This window comes from Pogona vitticeps, chromosome 6 (assembly GCF_051106095.1).
Source record: "Pogona vitticeps strain Pit_001003342236 chromosome 6, PviZW2.1, whole genome shotgun sequence".
NCBI classification, from domain to species: Eukaryota; Metazoa; Chordata; class Lepidosauria; order Squamata; family Agamidae; genus Pogona; species Pogona vitticeps.
This window is the reverse complement of record NC_135788.1, coordinates 106,042,695-106,069,606: the sequence shown is the minus strand read 5'-3', so window position 1 is coordinate 106,069,606 and position 26,912 is coordinate 106,042,695. Positions and strand designations below refer to the sequence as shown.

Below are 26,912 nucleotides of genomic sequence, written 5' to 3'. Positions count from 1 at the left end.
TTCAGAACTGAAACTAAATAAATCATTATTTATTCTTTCTTCTTACTAATGTCTCAGATGAATTACTGTATTGAGACTATAAGTGCCAGTTGATAAGAAAAGGGGTGGAATTTTGAAGCTATTATGCTTTGTGAGTCCCTGCACTTCCGCTGCACCACCAGAGGAAATTAAGTAAAATTGAAACACTGCAGAATATCACAGTATGATACCCATGTGCCCCATGCAAAATGAGATAACCATCAGGCCTCAAGTCAGTGTTGTTTTCGAAAGACAAAAATCTTTTGAGGAAGAAAAACATAATAGTTGCACAATGTTTTTTGACAGTGTTAGGAATCTTTGTCTTTAGGCACCTTTGGAGTCCGGACAAACAGTAGCTCTAAGTATTTCAGTCTGCCATAAGATTGGGTCATATGCTTAGGTTGTGAGAAACCCAGTCCAGCTGGTTTTCTCCTCACTGTATTTTTCAGAAAACATAATGGATATTCAAATAAGTACAAAGGCTTGTTGGTATACTATTATGCTTCTCTCATTAAGAATAAAAAAACAAAAAACAAAATAAAGGTGGATTTTTTAATTGAAAAGACACTGGGGTTTGGGCCTCCAGATACACACTAAGATGGAAATTGCCTCTTAGCTTTCTTCAAAGAAGTGAAATTTGTAGGATTCTTGTCTTTAGAAGGAAAGGGATTTCCATCTTCACATGCCGCTTCTATAGCCGTGGTCACCACCATTAAGCAGCCTTGGAAAATGTGCTTAACCGAGGCTCTCAAAGCTACCTTGCAAGATTTTTTTGAAGTTAAACACTTCTAATTATAAAATAAAAACATAGTAGGAGAAAGAAAGACATTTTAATTTTTATAGGAAGACTTCATTGTTTTTGGTCCTCAGGATTAGCACCAGAGATTTGCCAAGATGCCTAAATCGTGCTACAGGAAGTTCCTTTCAGATATGTTGTCTTCCCTCAGCATTTTCCAGAAGCACAGCGAACTGGGGGAAAAGGAATGGAAAGAAAACAAAGACAATGAAGCAGTCATTCTAGTAGCATGGCAAAGGAAGACATGAGATGAGAGAGAAATGTAGGCTGTATTCATCAGATTATAAAATAGTGAGCAATTTACCAGCATTCAACTGGTATGCCAGAAAAATCTGGTGCATGTTTCTAGAACTCTGTTACAATACCCTGTAACTCAGCACTAGTCACCGCCCCATTTATAAAGAAGTCACCTGAAGCCAGAGGCATGTATAAGTTAAACATTTAAAAGGAATATCTTAGAAACTTTATTAAAATATTTTGATTTTGACATGCATCATGGGTAGATCCAATTTTAGTCATACTTAATGAAAATTGAAATTAGTTATTACAAGGTGGCTAAGACAAAATCAAAAGCCAATCCATTATTTTGCCCTTTTATGTGACACTATACATCAGCATCTTAGGAGAGAAGATGTGGCTATAGATTTTGTTAAAAAAATATTGGGGTAGATATGGTCACATTTTATGGATCTTTCAGTTATGCAGAATATAAATGGTTGGGGTTTCATCTGAGCAAGAAGGGTAATCAACTGCTAGAATTACAGAAGATACAGGGATTTTAAAAAATTATTATTACTTACCTCTGTACCTATTTCCCAGAAATCCATTCATTCCATACTTTGATTCTTTCCCTCCTAAAACCAAAGGAAAACAAAAGGAATAAAGCTAACTCTGAACTGCTGTACTTTTAACCTCATTTCCATGGTTTGCAGAGCTGCTTTCCATTTGCCGGAAAGCAAGCCATTCCCATAGTAAATTTTGTGTTGGCTTTCATATAAATAACGGTGTTCATGAGGGTCTCTTAGCACATTTACAGTAGGGTACACTCAGTGATTACACTTAAGTTAGCCATGACTGAATTGTCACATTGATTCCAATGAGTCTACTTGTTTCAATGAAGTCTAATGTAATTTGATTTCATTCCTATTTTAAATTAAGTTTACCTGATACTGTTTTCTTTGATTTTGTTTTACTTGCCCCTCCTATTTTTATATATTTGTTTTAAAATTGGTTTGCTTATAATACAAATATAAATTGTAATGACAATTTTTATGCCCAAGTATAGTTAAAAACACTTGTGGAGAGTTTCTGTTACTGCCAATTGCTGCCAAAATGTACAACAGTGGCAGTTATATCTGTATCACAATTCAGTATTAATATTGATGGCGATGATAATGATGATGATAATATCAACAACAATACTAGTATTATATTCTCAGACAAAAAAATAAGCAAATTTAATAGCAAAATTAAATACACAAACAGAAATAGAACTGGCAGCTATAAAATAGTCACAGTGTAAGAATTCAAAACCTGGTAATAATGTAAAAATGCTACGTGAGTCTCCTTGAGGGAAATAACACCAAAAGCACATGGCAAAGAAATCTAGATAAATGGTGCTCAAGTTCATTAACTTGTCTTCCAAGAACCTCCCCTCAATGTGTTTGTTACAGAACCTCTTCCATAGTAGTGGGCAATGTTACTTTTTCAGAGTATAACTTGCAGACTCCTCCAGACAGTATGGGTCACCCCTCCCCACATAAACTCATGCCCTGTGAAGCACAGAATGTGGTTTATTAAAAGAAGATCTTCTCAATAACGGCCCTCTAAATCTTATTGACTACAGTTCCCACCAGCTCCTGCCAGCACAGTTAATTGTGAGAGATTCACGGATATTGTTGTCAAGATTCATTCAGAAGGCACCAGGTTGGGGTAGGCTGCCCTAAGATGGAGGGGGGGCAACATGCCATTTGTGAGGTGCATATGCCCCCGGGCCATTTTTATGGAACCTAACCCTATAAACCTCTCCAACACCCACTATTCCCTCTTGAGTGTCTGTGTGTATGTACCTATATATACAGTATATATTGAATAACACCTGCTTTATAAACTAGAGATACAGCTCTTCCCCACTGACAGAGGGAAACACTAATATAACACTACTTACCAAAGCCTCCCAGTGCTTGTCCAGGGCCATACCCTCCTGCCACTTGCCCAGTTGCGAGAGGAACATATGCACCTGCTAGACAAAAGTCAAAGGAAAACACAGTGAAGGTTCCTTGCTACATCTTGTTATAAAATGTTTTAGACTACTCAGTCAAGAAATACTCTAGACAGCAGGGTGGGAGTCCTATTGGAAGGAAGGAAGGAATAGACATAGTAGTAATTTTACCTGCCCCCAGACCATTAGCTTGCGAATCAACACCGTTCATGTATCCCAGTCCATTTCCATTGTCTGCTCAGGGTGGAGAAGAAGCAGAGTTAGGAGAGGTAACAGTGTAACACAGGTCACTTAAAATGCAACAGGCACTGTTCTCTCTTCACTTCATGGGATCTGAATTAGACTCTAGAAGCTTTAGCATGTTTAATGTGATATATGCCACTAGCTGCTGATAATGTCCTCCTTTGATTCATACAGGAGAAACAACAACAGAGGTGTCTTTATAAGAGTCAATACATATCTGAAACCTAAAATTCCCAAAATTTAGTTTTCAGTACAGTTGGAAGATATTTCCATTCCCTGGGAAACTCTATTCTTGAACAAAATTCAGCATTCTTCAAAAGGCTTGGAGGCATTCAATCTATATTTTACTAGCAAGTTTGACACAATTCATTTAGGACTAAATCAAGATTAAGTTTTCCTTTTCTGTTATTTGAGTTAAATTACCACTGCAAAGCTAAAGGGATTAAATTATTGGTGATTGCTGTTATGAGTGGCCACAGCACTGATTTTGTATACTTATCTGAGTTATATGCAGAAATGTCAGGCTGCCAGGAATGTCACAGGTATTTAACCCTACTGTTTCTATTTCTTTTTCTGTGTCCCTATATATGTGTGTACATATCTGCCACATTGAGATACCACCACATGCATTTGATGATATAATCTCTACTAGGCTACCACATATATATATCTCTTAAAGCAGTGGTCCCCAACCTTTTTTGATCCATGGACTGGCTGGGGATGGCAGGGCACCCCCACGCTCATGCACATGTGCAAACAAGCATGCATGCTCTCTCGCACGAGTGCTGCACCACCATTTGTGCATGAGCAAACAGCGGAGTGGCACTTGTCTGGGCGCACACAGGTGCAAATGGGCTGTGCGGGAGTGAGTGTGGGGTGGTGGTGCGGGAGGTCTGTCTCGGCGGCCTGGTCCGGAGGTTGGAGACCTCTGTTTTAAGGCACCAAAGGCTCTTTTTCTGTGATTGCCTGCAACACATCAAAACAGGTAACCTTTCTGGATTGTGAGCCTGAAACATAAGTCATCATTTTTTAATTAAAAAAAGAGAAGGAAAGTATTTATAGGAAAAGTTGTTTTTCTTTTCCTAATGCAAAAGAGTTTCTGGCCATATCCAGAATGTTTTCCCTTTCAGTAAAGAACAATCCAGAAATGCTTCCCTGCCAGTATGTAATTTCCAGGAGCTTTTGAGCACTAACTTCTATCTATTGAAAAATGAGTCACTGTGCAGTTTCCTTTCCTATTCCAGCCCCTTTGAGATGGAATTTATTACCATCTAGCCCTGTCCGGACAGGTTGTGATCCAAATGACAGCTGAGGCCCACCTAAGTGAAAGAGACAAAGAAACAGGATTAATTTCTTTAAAAGGCGGTTACTACAGGCTTCACAACTGCCTGAGAACCTTTCCCTCTGACTTATAATAGTTTGCCAGTACTTTCAGGCAATTTGGGACTGGCTTCAGTTACTCAGGGTCTCTCTGATAGTCAACCACTCAGCCTGTCCTACCAATGATTAGATCTGCCAGTGGAAGGCCTACGTTCCTTCCTCAATCTTGTGATCGTGTCAATTTCACTTTTAAGGCAAAGAAAGCCATATTGAAATTAACTAGGCCAAAATATTGCTTTCTGCACTCTGCTTGTGGATGAGAATAAGATCAAGGGAAGGAAGTCCATCAGATATTGCTGATCTTGTTAAAAAGCAAGAGAAAAAGTAGTCAGGAAAAGGGCACTGGAGCTGACCCTTCCCATGTGGTCCTGGTTTTCCCTGGTTTGGTCCTCCTGTAGGTAGGAAATGTTCTGTTTTTGTCCTTGATCATTGGTTAGCAGAGAAAGTATAACCTAAGGTGTCATTCCTAGGCTATCCCAGATGATCCTTCATCTTTCCATCAATACCATTTCCTGTCACCGAAGACTATCTCCTTCTGAACATGTTCTCTCTCTAGGGTCAGCACTAGTTGCCACCCCCCATTTTGCAGCAATTGTGTCAGCAAGGGCAAAATTGCCAGTGACAGCAGCAGTGTGGTTTCAGTAGGTATGGAGAGGGGCTAATATAGCCCTTTATTTATTTAAAATATTTTTACCTCACCTTTCCCCTAAAAACAGAACCCAATGTGGCTTACATAATTAAAAATACAGTACTAAAAACAAAAAATAGTAAATCATTTAAATATTAAAAAGAATTAAACAAACATTGTATTTAAAATGTTAGATAAAAGCATTACTAAAACAGATTTAAAAGTAACAAAAATACAAACCATTCCTTTTTTAAAACCCCTCTTAGACATCCAATCACTAAGGAAAAGCCCACCTGAAGAGAAAGGGTTCTGCCTGTTTGCAAAAGGACAGCAAAGGTGGGACCAGCCTGACCTCTTGTGGGAGGGAGTTCCAGTGTCTGGAAGCAGCAACAGAGAGTCTCTCTCCTGTGTCCCAAACACACCTGTGAGGGTGGTGAGACTGAGAGAAAGCCCCCCTCTCCAATGGTCTTAACAACTAGGCAGGCTCATAAAGTCTCTGGGATAGCTTGGACCCCAGGTGAATGCAGGAGCACCACCCAAGCTATACACCTGTGTTGTCAGAGGGAGGGTAACCCCTCGATTGCCACAAATTGCCAACCCCCCTTCTAAAGACCTGGAACTTTAAAAACAAATAATCCTGACATAGTAAGCACATCATGTCAAATTATGCTCTTCTGACATTTATCCAGAATATAATCAGCTCTAGCCACAAACATCATCGTCGGGTTTTTATTTCGGAGTGTTTCAGATATCTTGAGATTGATTAACTCAACCAAGGAAGCTACAGCCTCAAGTTAGCAAGACCTGAGCAAAGTTATAAATGACGGGATTTTTTCCAGGTCACTACTTCATAGGGTCACCATAGGTCTGAAATGACTCGAGAGCAGATAACAATAATAAACCACCCGGTCCCCCAACTTACCATATCTCCTAGCACTATAGTCTCCTCCCAGTCCAGTAGCCTCTGGCTGTTGTGATTGACCACTGTAGGGGAGCTGCCCTGCCCCTGTGACATAGAGGAGAGTCACCAAGAGGGGACTGGAAGACCACTAGATGGCCCAGAAATACAGCTGGCAATTTGAGCATGTTCTTCCCCAGTGGTAATGACAGGTAAAACTCTTTACAAGTCAGTCCAAACCCTTTTTCTTAGTACACAGACGTCTGCCTGGTTGACGAAGCCCCAGGGAAGTTGGGGGCAGGTCTTTTCTTTACACAAGAATAGACTTAAGACTCACCTCCATATTTTGCAGCAGTGGGATCCCCAGCAGGGCCTTCCAATGGGGTGCCGTAAGGGCCCCGGGCACCTGAAAAAGACACATTACAAATCTTCAATACTCAGCCAATTTTCCTCAGAGAGAGAGAGAGAGAGAGAGAGAGAGAGAGAGAGAGAGAGAGATTCCTCCTTCACTTCAGTTGAAGGCCTACTTCAAAGTTCTGGAGTGGAATTCATTTGAACTGTGGTTGATGTTTTAAGCTCTGTAATCTATTTTTTTCTCCCACTACCCAGCTATCATTCAGTCTGAGCTGAGAAAAGTGGCTTTTAGAGACTTTAATTTCCAGAATCCCAGTGCCCATTCTGGGAGTTCAGAAAAATAACTTTTTGTAAACTGTATGGTCCGAAACATAGTCTACATTCCTTCCTGCAACTTTATATGTAGTGGAGAGTGTTACATTTGAATGTATGTTCATACTCAGTCCTCAGCCAGAAAAATCACTAGGTGGCTTTGTGCTGATATCCATCTCTCAGCCTCACCTAACTCACAGGATTGTGTTAAAAAAGACCACTCCAATCTCTTTGGAAGAAGAGAGAGAAATAAATACAAAAATTGAATCCATTACCATTGCCATTACCATATCCACCTGGCTGAGGTCCTGTGCTAGGAAATCCATTGCCTCCAGCTCCATACCCTGCAAAAGAAATAGAAGCTGAAGTTTTGTGTTTTTCCACCCAACCTCCACTAATCTATTAAGGCTGAATCCTTGACCCTTTTATTTGTTGTTACATGTGGTTGACTTATGGCAACCCTAGGAATGAGAGATCTCTAAAATGTCCTGTCATCAACTGCCCTACTCAGTATTTGCATACTCAAGTCTGTGACTTCTTTTAGGAAGTTGATCCATCTCATATTTGGTCTTCCTCTTTTCCTGCTGCCTTCCACTTTTCCCAGCATTAATATCTTTTCCAGAGACTCCTGCCTTCTCATGATGTGTACATAGTACCTCAGTTTCAGCATTTCTGCCTCCAGAGATCGTTCAGGACTCACTTGTTCATCTTTCTGGCAGTCTAGGCTATCCACAAAGCTCTCTTCCAACACTACATTTCAAACAAATCATTTTTTTTCCTGTTAGCTTTCTTAACTGTCCAGCTTTCACAGCCATATATGGTGACTTGAAATACAGTAGTGCATATAATCTTGTTCATGTTTGCCAGTGACACATCCTTACACTTGATGATCTTTTAGAGTTCCTTCTTTGTTGCCCTTCCTAGTCTTCTGATTTCTTGGCTGCAGTCTCTATTAGGATTAATGACTGAACCACATTTTTTTTAAAATCTCTATTTCAGTTTCTCCACTGTCAACATTAACATTGTGTAGTTCTTCTATAGTTACGATTTTGATCTTCTTAATTTTCAGTTGCAATTGTACTTTGGCACTTTCTTCCTTAACCCTATTACCAGGGATGGATTTCATGAAAAAAGTGACAATAGTCATTAAAGGCTGACACTCTTTATATTGGTAAACAGCTCCACCCTCTGGACATACTTCTTTATTGCAGGAAGCAATGCCCAATCACCGTTCCTATGTGTATTTGAAGTTACTCCCGTTTCTGAACTGGTGACTTGATGGAGCACAAGTAGTAGAAAACAATTTTCATTTGCTTGCTGGTCCAAACAATTACAGTCTGGACCAGCTATGTGAAAGGCATGTATTAAGTCTGCAGCTAATTGTCCAGTTATCAGAACTGTCTGCTGCCACTGTGACAGAGAGTAGGAACAGACTGGAAAATAAATAAAGAACCGAGTTTTGCATCATAGTGCAAGATAAGGTATTATAGAGTAGGAATTTCTTTATACAGCAGGTAGTTAAATTATAGATCGCATTGCCACGAGATTTAGTGATGGCCCCCAACTTAGATAACTTTAAAAGATCAGAAAATTTTATGAGAACAAGGTTTATCAGTGGCTGCCAATCATGAAAGAGGGTTATAGAACATATGTTACTGTTAAAACTTTTGATGTTTTTTTTTCTATGCTCTTAAAATAAGGCTTACAATAATGGTTTTAATAATTTCACTACTTATTTAATAATTTCACTACTTTATAGGCTAAAAGCTCCTGTGTTTGTAGAATGTGACTTGAACATTTCCTTCTTATATTATTGTCAGTATTTTGCTCCTTTATTTCTGACTGAAACATTTGTACCTACAGCTTTGTTCATAGCTGCAAGGATCAATTTTTAAGTAACGTACCCATGACTTCTGAAAAAGTTATGCATTTTCAGAATTTTTGAACGTAGAAACAATGTAGGAACAAACTTTGTAGCAATGGACAAATTGATGCTGTCTGGACTTATTGCAGCAACGAAATACTTAAATCCTGATACTGTACTCAGATGAACATTGCTATGATTGCTTGTGATTATTTGATTTCATTCTGGGATTAATCCTTTATTGAGATGCCAGCTGTGACAAACAGCAAGCTTCCGATCTTTGTCTGAGTGGGGAGGGTGTTTATGTATCGCTGTAGGACTCCTGGGAGAGTCAAGCATGCTATCTTGATGTCTGACACAACTCCAGTATCACACACTGTATGCCCCTGCAAATCAGTTGCTGGAGCATATGAGTGATGGGGTAGAGATGGGGATATTCGAATTCATATCCCCACCCTAGATGGACTGAATGAGGGTCCAGCCCCTAGGACTGGCCTGTCCACTCACATTTCCTGGTGCTGCAAAGGTCCAGCTCTTCCTGCTAATGGCACCAGGAGCACCACAGTCTCCCTGCTTGGCTGGCCATTCCAGGCAGGAAGTGGGAGGAAGAATATCCCCAGCTCTACTGAGGGGTTACTACTTTCTTATATCCTGCTTGGGGGCTACTGTGGTTAGCCTTGGTGCAGTCAAAATGATGGACTAGAGAGGCCATTCATACATAGGCTTGCTTTTATGTTTGCATACCAAAACAGGCCATTAATCTATCCAGCCCCTCCTCTGTATTTTGCCTGACTTGCTCCTTGAGGTCTCTTGATTTGTGCCAGCAAGAACTAAATCTGGAAACATCCACATGCCAGGCCATGGTCTCTCACGACCGAGGAACATCACCATTTTGATGGGGCTGTGAATGGACATGGTTGTAACAAAGCAGTCTATAACCAAAGGCACTTTAGTTACTAGTTACATTTGATGCCTTCTTGGCCAGTGCACTGTGATATTTGTGCTCTGTGTGTGTGTGTCTGTGTGTGTGTGTGTGTCTGTGTGTGTGTGTTTCTCACCATTGCCATCTCCATTCTGGAGTCCATTGCTTGGGTAACCACCAGCTCCAACACCACCTGGATAGGCTGTTGAACAAAGAAAGCATGGAGAAAAAAAATATCAAGAGAGAAATTCATTCTCTCTTGCTCTTCCTCCCTTTCTTCTTTTGGCCTGTAAAAGGCATAATTTAAGCAAAGTTTGTCCTGGTCTCTTTTTTAAAAAAAATTATTTGCCAGTTAATTCACAGCCAATGAAAATGTCATTGGCCAAATATTCTGGGTAGGGGGTCAACTCAGCCATGTTTTGTTTACATTTACCCCTTGAAAACCCGTGGCCACTTTGATTGTAACTCTGCATGGATTAAAAGGACAATTAAAGGACAAAGTTGAGAAGATAGCCATTCAAAATGCAGATTGCTAGCTGCAGATTGCCAGCAGAATTCCTGAATCAAATGACTGGTTGCCCTAAATAAGAAAAAAATACGAATGACAGAGCCACTGCTTTTAAAGGTATATCTTCAAATTACTGGTTTTATCTGGAGCACCCAAAACTAGTTCTCTGGATCATGCACAGAGTGCTTTTCCTATGTAAATAAGGAACCACAAGGGACAGGGGTTCTTGGTTAGAGGACACAACTTTGAAACATAACTGAGTCCTGTAGCAGAATACATATTTGGGAAGCCTCTGTGTGAGTAATTTCCCCCTCCATTTTTGGAGCTGGTGTCTAGTGTGCAAATCCCACCAATTCTTCAAACTCACCTTGCTGTATTCCTATTGCTTGATAGCCACCAGCGCTGGGCCCTGCTCCATAACCTGGTCAGAGAAATAAAGAAATTAAGAGACATAGAGATTGCGTAGGTGGGAGAAATTAGTTATCTCTACACAAAACATCACAAGGTGCTTCTCTGATTTCTTGTCTCATGTCCTGAAATATCTTTGCTGCTTTGCAATATATGCACTTTTACATGGTGAATGGGAGGCACCATTTGCTGAGAATGATGAATTTTGTACATGTATGGTACTTTGGCACACATGCAATACAAGTTTGCTGAAATGGAATATCGTTGAGTTCAAAGAATAGCCTCTCAGAGAATGTGATCCCCAAGGTACTATTACCTGCTTTGGACGTTTTGCCTCTGTGTCCAAGCACTGCAGGATAAGAAAATAAAGAGTCAGGCCAGAAAGGATAAGAAAGATTTAGAATAGGTTTGTTTGTTATATGCCGCCAAATTGGAACCAAGTTATAGAGACCCTAATTGGGTGTTCAAGGTAAAAGAGACATTTAAGGAGGTGTTTTACCAGTTCCACACCCTCAGTGAGCTTCCATGGCTGATCGAGGATTCAAATCCAGGCCTCCTGAGTCCTAGCCCATCACTCTATCCACTACACCAGTGGTTCTTAACCTTTCTTACGTGGATGTTTTTGAACTGCAACTCCCAGAAACCCCAGCCAGCACAGTTGGTGGTGAAGGCTTCTGGGAGTTGCAGTCCAAAACTCCTGAGTAACCCAAGGTTAAGAACCAGTGCACTACACTAGGTATCCATGCTTGTTTAGTTTATACTTAAAAACACCCCACCCCCCACTCCCAAATTCGGTGCACATTTTGCATGTTTTATGGACACAGCTTGCATAATTCTTCTTCTGTTAATCATGGAGAGGGGCAAAAAGCTGTGTGACTCACTCAGGCTCCCCTTGGTGGCTACTTAAAATCCTATAAGCGCTCCTCTAGCTTTTGAAGGTTCACAGGACACTGCCCACAACCAGCAGAGATCAAACTTCGCATTTTATTTTAAACACAAGCAGACATTTTTTCTGCATGACTAATCTTCTACCTGTGCAAAATCATAGCATATACAGTTCTGCTAAAGAACTTAGTAGCCTATCCTTTTAATATTTAATAGACAAAAAGCAGGGGCATTGTAGTTATAAACCTATTATCACACTGAAGATGGCTGTCTGAGCCCTTCCTCCAAATTGGCATTGCTAGAGCTTTCCTCTATTCTTCAGAGATAATATTCATTTACTCCACTATACTGTGTCCTTCATGGATTTACTACTTGGTTCAAATATCTGTTCTGCTACTTGTAGATCCTTAGAGAAACAAAAATATATGTATACCTATGGGATCTTCAGGGTATGGAACAGCAACCTGTGTACTGTACTTCTCCTTAAGGAAGGAGCTGAAAATTTTACTCTGAGCAATTTGCATTACCAACATTTTAACAAGGTGCTGTGGAAAGTTAAACACTGGGGCACTGATTCACAACAGATAGAAGAATATAGGGTCTGCAATTAGGAAGCAAAAATAATGGAGAAAATTGACAGCTTGTAATTATATGTGTGTGTACATATACAGGTATGTAGTATCTGTTCTTGATCATCACAGAGTTCAGGACAATTTATAATTGGTTCAAGTCACAGGAGGCCAGATTTAGGCTGAATTTCAGGAAAATGCCCTAACTGTTAGAGAAGTACAACAAGGGAACCAACTACCTCAAGAGATGGTGAGTGCTCCAGTGCTGGAGGCATTCAAGACAAAATTGGACAACCATCGGTCAGATCTGCTTTGATTTGGATTTCTGCCTTGATCAGAGGGTGAGACTTGATGGCCTTATAGGTCCCTTCCAACTCCATGCCTCTATGATTCTACTGTTTGTATTCATGTAGTTAGAGGTAGCATGATTTGGACAAACTGCTCTAAACATGGAAATGATCTTTCCCAACTTGAGAGCCTCAATATATGTGGGACTACAGACCCTATTGTCTCCAGCCAGACAACTGCGGGTGATGGGCACTGTAGTCCAGCACATTAGTATGAAAGTTACCACTGGGTAACTTTGAGGAGGAAAAAAAAAATTAAAACAGACATGAAAAAAGGCAATGAAAGAAAGAAAAATGATGATTGAGAAAGAAAGAATAAAGTACCAAACTCTCACATAAAAGAAAATACAGTGGCATCCAGTGATGAGGAAACTGGTTTTTGTAGGAATACATCCCAAGCCCCATCCCAGAGTCATAAAATGGAGATCAGTCCGCTATTTTTAGAAAACCAAAATAAGTAAAGAGAACAATGTTTTTGCCAAGAACATTGTTTGGTCACATAATGGGCCTCTGAGTTTGGAGGAAGATTTGGCAATCTGTCAAGTTTTTTTATTCGTTTATTTTTGTTTTTGGTAAAGGGAGACATAAGATGTTTTCTCTTTTGGGACATTAAGAGGGCAAGGAAACAATGGAATATTTTAGGGCAGGGAGGTATCCCTTGGACGATAGCAAACAAGGGAAAAATAGAGAAAAAGCACCTGAAAAGTACACTTACCTCCGAAGGGAAAGCCAGCACGTGGGTAGCCAACACCCCGGTAACCTGAAGGCAAAAATAGGCATCCTGAATTATGCTTATATAAATGACACACCAGCAAGATCATTTTTAAAAGCCCACCCTTGTTTTTTTTGTTTTTTGTTTTTTTGCAACATGTATCATTTTACAAATCACTATAATGAAAGTATCCAGCTCCCTGGACTGAAGGACGTGCACTCAGCACCCTGTCCTGAACTCAGCAGTGGCTGCCACAATTTGGGGGGGGGGGGGCAAGCATAATGGCAGTATGGCTGCCCAAATGGGGTGACACCACAAAAGGTCATGAAAAGACTGCATGCTCCCATTTCCCACTGTTGCCCTATTATGTGACCTGCCACTTAACCTGCATGTGTGTGTATTTCTAAACTGAAAATTCTCAAACACTTCAGCGTTTTCTTGTAAGAAAAATCTCCTTTCCTCATTTCCTTGGATACTTTCTGCACCTGTTCCATCAGGCACTCTGCCCCTGACCCTGATCTTTAGAGGTGTGTGAGCAGGACAGAACTGCTGACATGGGTTACTGAGCTGAGAAAAAGAGGGGAAGCCTACCTGCTCCGTATCCAGCTGGGACTCCATAACCTGTGTGGAGATGGAAGGTATCAAATCGAAAGAGGTTAGGAGAGAGGACGGAGGACATCAGTGATTGAGAAAGGCTGGTTCACAATTAATGTCCATGATGGTAGCAGTGACAGCCCTTAGGCCAAGGGAAACTGCAGGTCTGTGGGATCTACTTCTTAAAACTTACAACCCATCAACCAGAACTTGGTCCAAAATAGTGGATCTGATAGGCAGATTAAAAAGGTAAAGGTTCCCCCTGACATTTAGTCCAGTCGTGTCCAACTCTAGGCTGCAGTGCTCATCCCCGTTTCCAAGCCGTAGAGCCAGCGTTTGTCCGAAAACAGTTTCTGTGGTCACGTGGCCTGCATGACTAGACACAGAACGGTTTTTTTTGTCTGGGTTTCACTCAACAATTTGTAGTCGGTATTAGAACCAACAACACAAGTCTTTTTCCATAGACAAACAAATCAATTCCTGGTTTTCCCCTAAGTGTTCTTTTTAGTAACCTAATTCAGAGGCAAAATCCTTTCAGACTAATTGTCATTGGAAAATGATAGATGCAAATTACCCAGATATCTACCAGGAAATCTTGATCTGCTGTATCCAGAGCTTTGAAAAGTTACTTGCTGGGGAATTGTGAGAGTTGTGGTACAGAAGAGTAATTCTTCTAAGCTCTGGAAGGGCAGCCAGAGGTTCAGCTTGAAAAAGTTACATCTCCCTATAGCAAATTCCAAAGTAATTTTTCCAAGCATCAAATTTTTCTCTCCAATGCTGTGAAAACCTACTTCTTTGAAACTGAAACTCCCAGTGGCCATGCTGGCTTGGGGAGCTGGAATCCAGAAATGTAACTTTTCTAAGCACAGCCTATGCCTTAGACTATAAGGTATCTCTTGACTCCATCAGCATGCCCATACTCAATATGAGGCCCAGGTGACCACAGGCATTGTTGATTGATGGACAGAGATCCTATCCCACTGGGATAAGTTCTGGATGTCTGCATGCATTTTGCTCACCTGGTTGGCCCCTAAAGCCTTGTCCAGCCCCAAATCCATTCTGTGTTCCTGCAAAGGCAGAAGCAATCAGAACAAAAAACTAGGGACCAGCAGAGTGTTATTGCACTGAGTTATAGGTTTGTTCCACTACCACCATCATGGAAATTTGTTGGGATTGGCAAGGCAGAGGATACTTTCTGTCTCTTCTCCAAGATGCTAGATGGTTTTAATTTCACGTGCTGATAGAGCTGGGGAGTACATTTGTCTCTGCCAGGACCACTGTAGAGTCATCGCAAACGCTGGAATATTCCCACTTGGGCCTGAGACAGGGCCGTCACTATTTCCAGTGTAGGGGAATTTCCAGTGAAGGAACCCTCAAGCGTAAGGGCCCTTACCCTTTGACCAGAATCTGGTCCTTGGAAGGTCTGGAAAAATGGCCATGCTAGCTGGGTGAATCTAGGAATGTTGGTCCAAAAAGGAATTTTCCCCAGCTCTGTTAACAGTGTGGTGTTTGCTCTCTTGAACATAGAGAGTAGAGATGGACACAAACTGGGAAACTAGTGGTTCCTGATGATTTGTGGCTAACCACAAACTACCATGAACCCCCAGAAAAATGAACCCAGTTCACAGTTTGTTGTTCCAGTTCGTGCCTGGGGGTGGTGTCCTGCTACCTCCATCACTTCTGCGTGCACATGCTCAAAGGCAGCAGCAGGCTCCTGGCAGGGAAGCCGGGCTCGCTGCCTCTAAAGTAGGCACCTGCAGTACTGGCAGCAAGAGCAGGTAGGCGGAAGGGGGCAGGTGGGCATCCCCCCCATTGCTGAAGCAAATGAAACAGCAAAGGGAAAAAAAATTCAGCATTTCAGCAAAATGAGATCCCTGAACTGCAATCATGAAATGAACCACAAACTAGCCTGGTTTTTCAGGGTTTTTTTTTTCCCGGTTCATGGTTAATTTTGTGCTCATCTCTAATAGAGAGGCCTGGCTTAACTGTGAACTTAGAATGTGTTCGCGCTTCACAGCTAGAGCAGCCTGATGCTACTGTCACGGTCATGCCTCTGTCCTATGAAATCTTGAACTTGTGGAATTCTCTGATGTAATTCAGAGGTTTATATTGAAGCTCACTAAGCACATCTAAATTGGTGTCCGACTGGTCTAACCATGTAGAGCAAATGAACCGGTAGTAGAAATAAAGTGGCCCTCTTCTCCCTGTGGATGAATGCTAATTCCGAATGTTCCCTCTGTAAACACACACACTGTTGTCTTTGTATATAAAATAAGGACAACATTGAATTACGTATATCAGCTAGCAAAGTTCCAGTTCTTCCTGGTTTCTTGTTGTGCTTTCATGTTTATTGTACATAAGGGGCAACAAGAGCTATAAACATCTACCAGGACTCTGAAACGGTGTTCTCCATTTACTCTACTCTAAGGTAAAGCCTTAGATCTTGCAGGGAAAATATATCTGTTTCATTTAGGGTTTGGCACAGGAATTGCCATTTTAAATTTTTATTTCAGCAGCGTGGCTGAACTTACCCAGCCCTGTGGGCAGGCCTTGGGTCCCATAGAAAGGATATCGGCCTGTCAGAGCAGAAAACAAAGAGGGGAACAATGAAAACAAAAGGCCAATAATAGGCCGCAACTTATGACACAGTTTTGTCTTTCAATAGGTGCCTTCGGTTAAATACTATAGCAGGACCAGCAAGGCTTGGGTTCAAATTCTTCCTTAGCCATCAAGTTCGCTGGATGATCACAGCTAATCATAGTCATCTATTGGTCAAATCTACGTCAGAGAGTCATCTATGAAGATAAATCACTTTGTATGACTCTCTGATTGTAGAACACTCTCACTTCACATTCTGATCAGTTGCCACTCTTGTTGCATGTAAGAAGGGTGCAAAACATAGCATTCTGAATAATATTGAATCTACAGTGGACCCTTGACTTACAGACGGCTTGACTTACAGACTTTTTGAGTTACAGACTTCTCTGGCCGCAAAATTTAGGTTTGACTTGCAGACTGAGATTTGACTTACAGACCAGAAAAAAACCAAAATGGAACAAAAACGGCCTGTTACGGGATTAATTGTTTTTCAGTGCACTGTAGGTCAATGGAGACTTGACTTACAGACTTTTTAACTTGAGAACCGCCTTCCAATACGGATTAAGTTCTCAAGTCAAGACCCCACTGTATTATGTTGTTTTTAATTGTAACTTAACTGGTTTTGATGGCTTTATGGTGAAGTGAGTTTTCTTTGATTTTATTGATTTTACAATTAAATTTATTTCCTTTTAAAAATGTTGTTTTACCAAGACTGTGAGCTGCCTTCAAGACAGAATACAACTGTACGAACGTACGAACGAACGAACGAACAAACAAACAAACAAACAAACAAACAAACAAACAAACTAACTAACTAACTAACTAACTAACTAACTAACTAACTAACTAACTAACTAACTAACTAACTAACTAACTAACTAACTAACTAACTAACTAACTGTGCCCTGAGTTAATTTAAGAAGAAGGGTATCAAAAAAAGAAAAGTAAAGCAAATATAATTTACATTTTAAAATTGTAGCTCTTTTCAAAAAGTATACATCATTCAATAGATAGATAACTGGAAAAAGAATAATACATTTAATAAACGATGAAAAAATCAGCATATTTGTTCTTCCTGAACACTACGTGAACACTGTTCAAAAAGCCAAAGGCAGGGATCACGTCCTGTTTGGAATAAAAGAAGACATCACTTCAACTTTGCTACATGGCTTACCAGCCTTGGCGCCAGCTGGTCCCAATCCAGCTCCAGGTTGCATTGCTGTTACACCTGTAAAGGATGAGAGAGAGAGAGACCAGGAGAATTAAGCTGCACTGTTTCTTGGCTATGGAGTCCAAGGTGGGTGAAATGAGAGAAGCTCCTCAAAATACAGTGCAAATAATGGTGGAATGCAGAACCAGTGCATGAAATGAGTGATGTTAACTGGGGGCAGTGGTGGAAAGAAAGGCATATAGCTACATGGGGTACATTCTCCCCTCTTGGCTTCTCTAGATGTACAGGTATTCCTAGGCTTCCTTTCTCATTCTTTCTCTGAGGTCACTTCCTACTTTCTCATCCTCCTGTGGAGAGAGAGAGAGAGAGAGAGATAATGAGAGAGGGATTCCCCTGGCTTCTGCATAGGAGGAAGCCAGATTTGGAGGGTCAGTAACAAAGTGAAGGGTTATTTTTCCTGCAGAATGGATTTCCACACACATTTTTTATTTTTAACCAATTATGAGTTTCCAGAGTTGCTCTTTTTTAATAGCTTCAAGCTGTGCATTAGCCCACCAAACACTGTTAATAGAAACACCAAACATTTTTAATAAATATAGGCCACATGTTCAGTGGTCATTATTGCTGTTGTTATGTGCTGGTCAAGTCATCTCCAACTGATGGCAACCCTATGAATGAGCAATTTCCAAAATGTACTGCCCCAACAGCCGTACTCAGTTCTTGCACACTCAAGCCTTTGGCTTTGTTTAGGGAATCAGTCTCTCTAATATTTGATTTTCCTCTTTTCCTGCTGCCTTCCACCTTTCCCAGCATTATTATCTTTTCAAAAGAATCCTGCCTAATCATGATGCTTCAGTTTCAGTATTTTTGCCTCCATAGATAGTTCAGATTTGCTTTGATCTAGGACCCACTTGTTCATCTTTCTGGCAATCCAGGGCATCTGCTATATCTTGACGGAGAGTTTGGAAAACAGACATATACCTCCCTACCCACCCACACCCCATGAATCTCCCAGCCAGCCTGGCTTCTGGTCTAGTTAGCTGGGGGATTTTGAAAGCTGTATTTCAAAAAGAGTTATTTTTCCAAGCTCTGCCATTATCTCTTCCAGAGTCACTAATTAAGCTATTGTGTATATGTGTTTCAGCTGATTCCGTTTCGACATGTGCAAATGTACAGTCACTTACAGAGGCAAACTTTGAGGATCAGAGTTTGCACTGTGAAAGGAACATCCTCACTGTGTTTCTTCCAGTGCATAGAGGAGAACAGGAGGAGACAGGATACTTACCTCTCATGTAGGATGGCAGGTAAAGACCAACCTGGCCATTTCGTGATGGTTTCATGCCTAAAAGGGATCCACAAGACAAGAAGAATGAGTTTGGAGTTACATAAGCTAAAAAGAAATGTTGAAGATGTATAAGTCCCAATTACTGTATTCTTATTAGCTTCTAAACGGGATTACAATCCCCATTTCATTCTCAGTGTGGACCTATGTCCTGTTTTATTGAGGACAATCCTCTGTAGTATTCTTCATGTCAGGAACGAGTAACCTGCACCCAGGTTACAACTCTCATTGGCTACTGCTAGTATGGACAATGCTGAGCGAAACTAAGAGGCCTTACCCATGAACACAAGGGCCACAGGTGGGCCAGGAGGCCAACATGTCTCCTGTTGAAAACAAATAACCCATTGGGGATTCAGACTTTGAAAGGTCTTCTGTGGAAAAACCTGGATCTGCACTTATCAAGCATGGCACAACCAGATGGTGGTTTTTTTTCTCCACCACCATCACTATTCTGTAGGAAGGGACATCCATTATTCAAGGACAATTGGAACTATACCAGTACCTGATAATCCAAGCCTGGAGAGGAGACTAAACGCTTGATGGAGGCATCCTTGGGCTTCTAGAGCCCACTTTGCCTGTTGCATGAAAGGTATTCCTCAGTTGGCAGATATATCAGGGAGGCTTTGGTCCACACCGGATTCTGCACACCGTAAATCTGTCAGTTGTCAGGTTGTGACAACAACAGCTGCTCTCTTGTCTCTGATGCTGCCAAGAAAGTGGTTCTGCTCTCACATCTGGTGGGAAACAACCCATCATCCCATCGTGTTATGCCCAACAGGTGCAGGTCTAGGTTTTTGCCACAGAGATGCTTCCACAGCCTGAATCTCAATGCCAAAGAGTTATTTAATTTCAGCAGGGAGACATTTTGGCCGACGTGTGACCCACCCTGTCTCCTGACTTGGAGAGCTGACTTGCCTCGCTTGCTTGCCTGGTCTTCTGGCTTCACAAGCGGGTGTCAAGGCCTCTTCTTCCAAGGAGTGCACTAAGGTGGCCTTTGTATGTGTACAGGCCTGGCAAAAGGGCACAGAAGGAATGTGGCACTTTTGTGCCAGATGGAGATGGGGTGCAGAAGGGGGGGTGGATTCTTGTTTTCTGCCCAGACTCGGGTTTTTTTCTGACAGATCCAGGGGCAAAAGAGGGGGGGATTTTGGCAAGGGTTGGTGGGCCTGAAAGACAAGGTGCATCGCTGAAAGGAAAAATACTGGTACTCTTGGCTCCTTCTTCCACTTGCCTTTTCGTGGCACCAAAGAAAAAGATCCCTCAGCTGCTGTCAGTTTTAATTACGGTAATCTGCAAATGACTAGAGATACTATAGTTCAGTGATTCCCAATCTTGGGTAAGGCAGGTGTTCTTAGAATACAATTCCCAGAAGCCTTCACTACCAGCCGTGCTGGCTGGGGTTTCTGGGTGTTGCAGTCCAAGAACACCTGGGTTACCCAAGGTTGGGAATCACTACTACAGTTACCATATTTCTGTGCCCATATGCTTTAACACCCTTATTCTCATTATGCCTCTCCAGATGTTTTTTGACACCCATCATTTCTGACAATTACCCATGCTGGCTGAGACTAATGAGGGATGGAGTCCAACAACATTGGGAGGATACAGGTTGCTCACCCCTCACCTAGGGAATTAAATGTTGCAAGTTATTGTGATGATTGAAAAAAAAATAAGGCAGTCCATGACTGCAGAATTGTAACCTAATATCTTTAATACAAAAAGAAATAAAGAGGGAAGCAGAAAGCACCCTCATGTACCAATTCATAATGCTGCACAAGTGATTTAAAAAGCACAGAATAATGTTCTCAGGTCCTCCAACATTCCTACAGTCCTATAAACATAAGAATAGCCCTGCTGATTTGGATCAAACGCTTACTCAGTCCAGCATCCTGTGTATCCCACAGCTACCCCATCTCAGTTATGGATGGTTTCAGCATGTCATTTATATCCACTATTATTTTTTAAATAACTCTCCAAATTCTGACCCACAGTTTCCCATAATCCAGTCTTCTTCTTCTAACAGCAGTCAGATAACATTCATGGCTTCATAGCAACTGTCTTGCATTATTGCCCTCCTTCTCCAGATTATCCCCAGATTATCTATCTGGAGATAGACTGTCTCTAAGTATTGAGGTTCCATTCAGGTCCTGGCATCTTATATTCACTTGTCCAAGTATGTACCTCCTATGCACAGTGAAGGGGAAAGGCCTCATTTTCTCCAGCCTACACATAACTTGAAGTTTTCTAGCATGCTAAAAGAGAAGACAGACTTTCTCACTTTCTCTATTTTTCTCTCTCTCTCTCATAGGTGGAGACCTTTGGCTTTCCAGCTGCTTTGCAATTCCCAGCCCTGTAACCACATACTATTGGCCATGATGGCTAAGGCTTCTGAGAACGGAAAGGTAAAATACTGAAAGTGCCAAAGCTTCCCCAACCCCCGGGTATAGCTCCTAATGTCAGCGTATAAAGTTTGATTGTCAGCATTGTGTCGCATTCTAGGGTGGCCAAGAGATGGAACCCAGAATATGTTCCCAAACTCTTGATTCTACTGGCAGGGAATCCTACACAGGGAAGCACAATCTCTCTGGGCACAGCACTGAAGAACCCAAAAAATGAACAAAAAACACCACTGCATCTCTGCAGGTTCCAAGCACTCCATTCACACTGAGCCATTCTGCTATTCTCCGTGGATATCTTTGAGCCAGGGATGCTCTCTTAGGGTAGCTTAGGGAGCCCCCTATGACTCTTCCTGGATCTTTCTCTATCCTAACTGCAGCATGGGGCTGAAACAGCAGCAACAGACAGTAGCATTTTTGTTGTAGGCAGGATGTATGTGACCTCCCAGATCTCCACCATATCCACTCTCCCTGAAGATTGGAGAAGATCCGTTTTTGGGACTATTGCTCTCAGATTCCCCCAGCTACCAGAGCCAGGGCCTTTTTTGTAGTGGTACCCCCTTCACAGAGTTCATGGGAAGACTGCAGCATTGCCATTGTGTTATCCAATAATTTTGGACTGCAGTTTCCAGGATCCCCAGCCAGCATGGCCAGTGGCCATGTTGGCTGGGCTATTCTGGGAGCTCCAATAAAAAAAGTAAATTTTTTTTATTCTTTAACTTAACCTGGCACTCTAATCAGTGTACTGCTAGCCCATCCCCTCACTCAAAACATTTAAAAATCTTTAGTTTCTCCTTCCTCTTATCTGTTGTACTGAAATCATGTAGTACAATTTAACAGGTCTACTCAGAAGTTATCTCCATGAAGTTCAATGAGATTTGTTATATACCATCAAGTCACTTCAACTGTGGCAACTCTAGTAGGGCTTCCAAATATAAGATACAGTACTTAAGGAGTGGCTTTGCCATTGCCACCCCCCCCACACACACACCCCACTGAGTGTCCATAGTTGAGCAGGGATTTGAACCCGTCTCCTGGCTTCTAGTCCAACTCTCTGTCCATTATATCACATCATCTTTCTCAAGGGGATTTGCTTGTAGGTAAATGTATACTGCACAAAATTGCAACATTCTTTTATTGTCTCAGCAGGAAAACTGTACTTCTGTTTCCATTTGCTCTTAGATTCTTCTCCTGGATTGCTGCCTTATTTGCTCGACTCTTTTAAACTTTTTATTTATTTAAGCGCTGTTTCATTTTACTGCTTGATTTTATCTTGCTTAGTTTTAATAGTGACTTTAACAATGTTTTTATGAGTCTTATATAAATGACTTGAGTGTTGCCCTTTGGCAGAAAGGTAGCAGAGCAATTGTGTGTGTGTGTGTGTGAGAGAGTGAGAGAGAGAGAGAGAGAGAGAGAGAGAGAGAGAGAGAAAGTAAGGAGGACTTATTCCAGTGAATTACGGGTTTTTGTCTTTTTAAAATTTTATTTATATATTTCCCCTGCCCCCTTTTGGGTTTTGCTTGATAGGAAAGACCATGAATTCCACTCTTTCTGATTGGGTGTTAAAAAGGAGGATGGAGAAGGTATTGAGAAAGAATTAATTATCCTCAAGCGTTCAGGAATGTGTATCATTTTTGTGCATGAAACTTAAAAACGCTTTTGTCGTTCTTTCTCACTAGTTCTGCAGCTGATGCAGAATGGAAAGATACTACGTATTTCTATTTCTGGATTACAATGAAGCCACTGAATAGGACTTGTTAGTCCTTCTCATAGATTTCACCAAGTCAACTTTTGGAACAAGAATTTAATTTAGTCTGAAGTGTCCAAAACAAAATGCCAACGGGTTGCATCTGGACTTCATTAAAAGCAATAGAAGCTAAATTAGTCATTGTACTGCATTGTTTACTTGTTTCATGGTGCCAAGCATAAACATCCAATGGGTTCCTTTTGCTCCAAGTGTGGACCAACCTAATTAAAGCTACAATCTTATCCTTACTGTCCTAGAGTAAATCCTGTTGAAAATAGCAGGATTTACTTTGGAGAAAGAATGAACCGGATAGCATTATATACTTGTTTGATCTGTTTATTGTTATTTGATCTGTTTTAAAATTTTAATAGCACAATGCTGTGCATGTTTACTCAGAAATGAGTGAGTGGAGCTTACTGATAGGTTGGTGCCTGTGGGATCTCAGTCTGCAAGCACAATCCTGTACCCAAAATATGACAGGTAGGGGACTATGTAATCTTCTGCTCTCGTCTATCATCCCAGTATGGAGTAGTTGTTTGGTATGGATGGTAACACCCATAATCCTTTAAGGCTTCTGGGGGTTGTAGATGAATAAGTCTAGATGACACTGGGTTAGAGAAGGTTAAGTTATGGGTGGGGCAGCTGTAAATTGCTCCATCATTCCCCTGACACAGACCTTTTGACTATCCCTGATGTTAATGCAATCCCGAGTGGGTCCATCAGACTTCTAATCCAGCTAGAATTTTAGCAAAAATTTTGTGAACATCATTTTCTAACTTTCCCCAGGCTCTGGTTTCTCTTGTCCCTTAACATCTACTTTGATGAGGGCTTCTGAGGATTTCAAAAGATTGCTTGCTGCTTTACAGTTTTTTCATTGTTGTTGTTGTTGTTGTTAGAGTTACTGTATTACCATACTGTTATTTTTGCCTTCTTCCTCAGCACATTACCCATGGACTGAAAAAACCCTCTACCAAACCTATAGATTTTACATTTGCACTGGAACTGACTTTGGCACAACATTTTCTTCAGAAAATGAAATGCAAGTCATGAAGGGAGGTCCCAACAAGCACTGATGTTTTATTTCTCCAAAGTGGAAAGAAAACTGGGTCCTTTCTAATTCTTTAGAATAGATATCATTTGGGGATTTTCAATGGAAAATGCTTTGAGGAATTTTTTTCTGTGTTTATGCTCAAAATCTAATGTGTGCTGTAAGTCTGTGGAAACTAAAATATATTTACAGAAGTCAAAGTCCCAATTGGGCTATGGGGCAGCTAGAAAATTCTACACTTAATGATTTTACAGCCTTTGCCATCAGCCCACTTCCTTTGAAGTTTCGTTCCTATTGCTTTTATTCACTTCCTTCAAAGGCAACTATCTTATTGATGCTAGAGAAGGTGTTTGAACTTCCACCCTGGAGCTCTGTCCATAGGCATCTCATAACTGCAGCAGCACATAATAATAATCTTAGAATTGCAAAGCTGGAAGGGACTGTATGGATCGTCAAGTCCAACCCCTATCAAGGAGGGGATGACAGGGAACTCCCAACCCACGGAGCTTTCTAGCAGTTCATGATTCTATCTTGACAGCACACTTGCCTTAGAGTAAGCAATAAGTCCCCTTACTTCTAAGCTGCATAATAACCCTAACTTTGCATCCTTCTATTAGGACACTCAGTGGAAGCACTGAGGGGGTAAGAGTTAATTCCACACTTTGTAAAGTGTTGACTTCTTACAGAATGAAGGGTGAACCTACCTAGTATCAGTTCCTTAGCTTCTGCGTGTGCTGTACATCTTCCCTTTGTGTTTCATATGCCCCCAATACATCCTGATCTTTAAAGCTTGCATCTTAAAAACACCACTATATATGATTTTTTTTATTTTTATCAGCTACAAAATTCAAATAGCATCATCAGCCTCATATCACCATGGGGAAAAGAGATTGGCAATAAATAAAATCATGGTCAACAGACAGGCATGTATGAAAGACAACAGATAGGCAAATATACAGGAAAAAGGAAAGTGAGTTTAGATTTTTATGAACTCCTTTCTTGTCTCTCTTATTCATCACTGGAAGAGTTTGGAAAAGCTAATTTTTGGGCTTCCACCCCTAGAATCGGCCAGCCAGGATGGCCTGACTGTGCTGAGAAATTCTGAGAATTTTCATCTAATAAGTAACTTACCCATTCTTTTGATGAAAGCACAATATTTTATTTTCTCTTTTTAAAAAAGAAAATTGTTCTCTGTACGCAGAAACCTTTCATCCTTTCTCCCCCTTTCATCTGTAGCAGCCAGACTTACCTCCCTGCAGGCTGATCCCAGCCAGGCACAAGAACAGAAACAAGGTGTAAAGATTCAAGCTGGCCATCCTGAAGCTGTCTGCAGTCCCGTCTCTGACTATCTGGGTGCCACAAAATGCTGGGACTGAGGAGGCAGCATCATCTTGTATACCCTGTCCATGCTCCACCCACGTCCCACCTTCTCTCCTCATTGGGTGCCTAAGCCTCACTCCCTTTACTGTACCCAGTGGGCTTTGAGGAGGACCCCTGGCGAGGCATATGGCAAAAGAGACAGTGGCCCCATTCTGCTGCTGAGACCCCCTCATATAACAAATATCCATTCACATTTGTTGTTAATGCTTTCATATGCGTAATTCACTCCTCTATGTGTACATAATGTTTCACATCTGTATCTATAGATAGATTGACGTCACAGGTCGTAGCATATTTATGAAGCACTGGAGAAATTTCAATATAAAATGCAAATATGTTTGTAAGAATGTTTAAGAGTTTTAAACATTGGTGCTTTAATGTTGCGTGAAAGAAGCAGCAAGCGTTTCATAAACACCATATTTGCTCTTTTAACAGCTTGATGAGGAAGGCTGTCTATTCCTAGTTTTACAGACAGGAAAATGAGGTTGAGAGACAGTGGATTTTCAGGGGCTGAAACTGTGATCACAGATTTCCTAAATCCCACATTCAGTCTACTGCACATTGGAAACTGACACAATGGTGGTGGTGCATTTTATACAGATAAATACTGTGTTTTAGACATTTATATCCCATCTTGTCTCTGAAGAGCTCAGGAAGTACACATGGATCTCCTCTTTCCCAGTTTGCCCTCACGACAATCCTGCAAAGTGGGTCAAATGCGGCTGGTTCGAAATAATCCACCGAAGGAGCCATCAGATGGCTTCAAAGGCACACACACCTGATCACACCGGACACTTTAATGGAAGCATTTTCCTTTCCATTCCCCTTCTGTCAACTGGACCATCACACCAGTCCATGCCCAGAAAGTAGAAGCCTTTCAGCTGAACCAAAAAGGTCTAGCTTGGGCACAGATTGGGGTCAGGCTGCAGCACATTTCCCTGCATATCATATGAGCGCTGGGAAATATCACACTGTACCATTCCATAAGCAGCCCAAATTGCAAGTTATTTCTCCATGTCATCACGCTCTGAGTTTCACTGTGCTGTGTGGCTCTTGAAGACAGGTCTCCAGAGTCAACACGCCAACACCACAGGGCCTAACATATGTCAAGTTTGAGACACCTCGTAGCATTATGAAATAAATATGTATTATTCCAACAGTATTTAAAAGAACAGTTTTATCCCAATCCTTTATAATCTGAGGCTTTAAACAACTTTTTACGTAGCTTCTGCTCGTATCTACCACTGATGGTCATTGACTGCTATAGCAATAATTTTCAGTATTCCTCTAAGCACATGTGTTTGCCTGAGAAGCTGCTAACACAGCTGCACCTGCCGTCTACAATATGGGCTGATCCCTCTTGAGAGAGAAGCCTAGCAAGGCTGGGAAGAAGTCTGGCCCTATCATTAGGCAGAATGTAGCAACCACTTCAGGTGGGAGATACTGGTGGTTAACAGCAGTGGAAGCCCTTAACCATTCCTTCTGGGCCTGTTGACCAATTTCTCTCTCTTAGAGGGCAGTACAATATTTGTCTCACAATGCTGTCTCATTCTCCTAAACCCTACTCTTCT

At 41.3% G+C, this 26,912-nt stretch overlaps 1 protein-coding gene across 18 annotated transcripts; it reads right to left on the bottom strand.

Moving 5' to 3' along the window:
* Positions 1–556: 556 nt before the first annotated feature.
* Positions 557–26,912, bottom strand: GREP1 (glycine rich extracellular protein 1). 18 transcript variants are annotated; one of them, XM_073004508.2, is made up of 18 exons: positions 25,211–26,912; positions 18,714–18,770; positions 17,432–17,485; positions 16,191–16,235; positions 14,679–14,726; positions 13,657–13,686; positions 13,069–13,113; positions 10,869–10,901; positions 10,512–10,565; positions 9,773–9,838; positions 7,126–7,194; positions 6,522–6,590; positions 6,209–6,292; positions 4,547–4,597; positions 3,207–3,269; positions 2,982–3,056; positions 1,615–1,668; positions 557–987 (listed from the first exon to the last, which is right to left on the bottom strand). In XM_073004508.2, the coding sequence occupies exons 1-18, from the start codon at positions 25,527–25,529 to the stop codon at positions 962–964; spliced, it is 1,242 nt and encodes a 413-aa protein (XP_072860609.2). In that variant the 5' UTR covers positions 25,530–26,912; the 3' UTR covers positions 557–961. The 18 variants fall into 18 exon arrangements, with proteins under 18 accessions (XP_072860609.2, XP_072860610.2, XP_072860611.2 ...); XM_073004509.2 differs by having other exon boundaries at positions 2,982–3,053; XM_073004510.2 differs by having other exon boundaries at positions 7,138–7,194.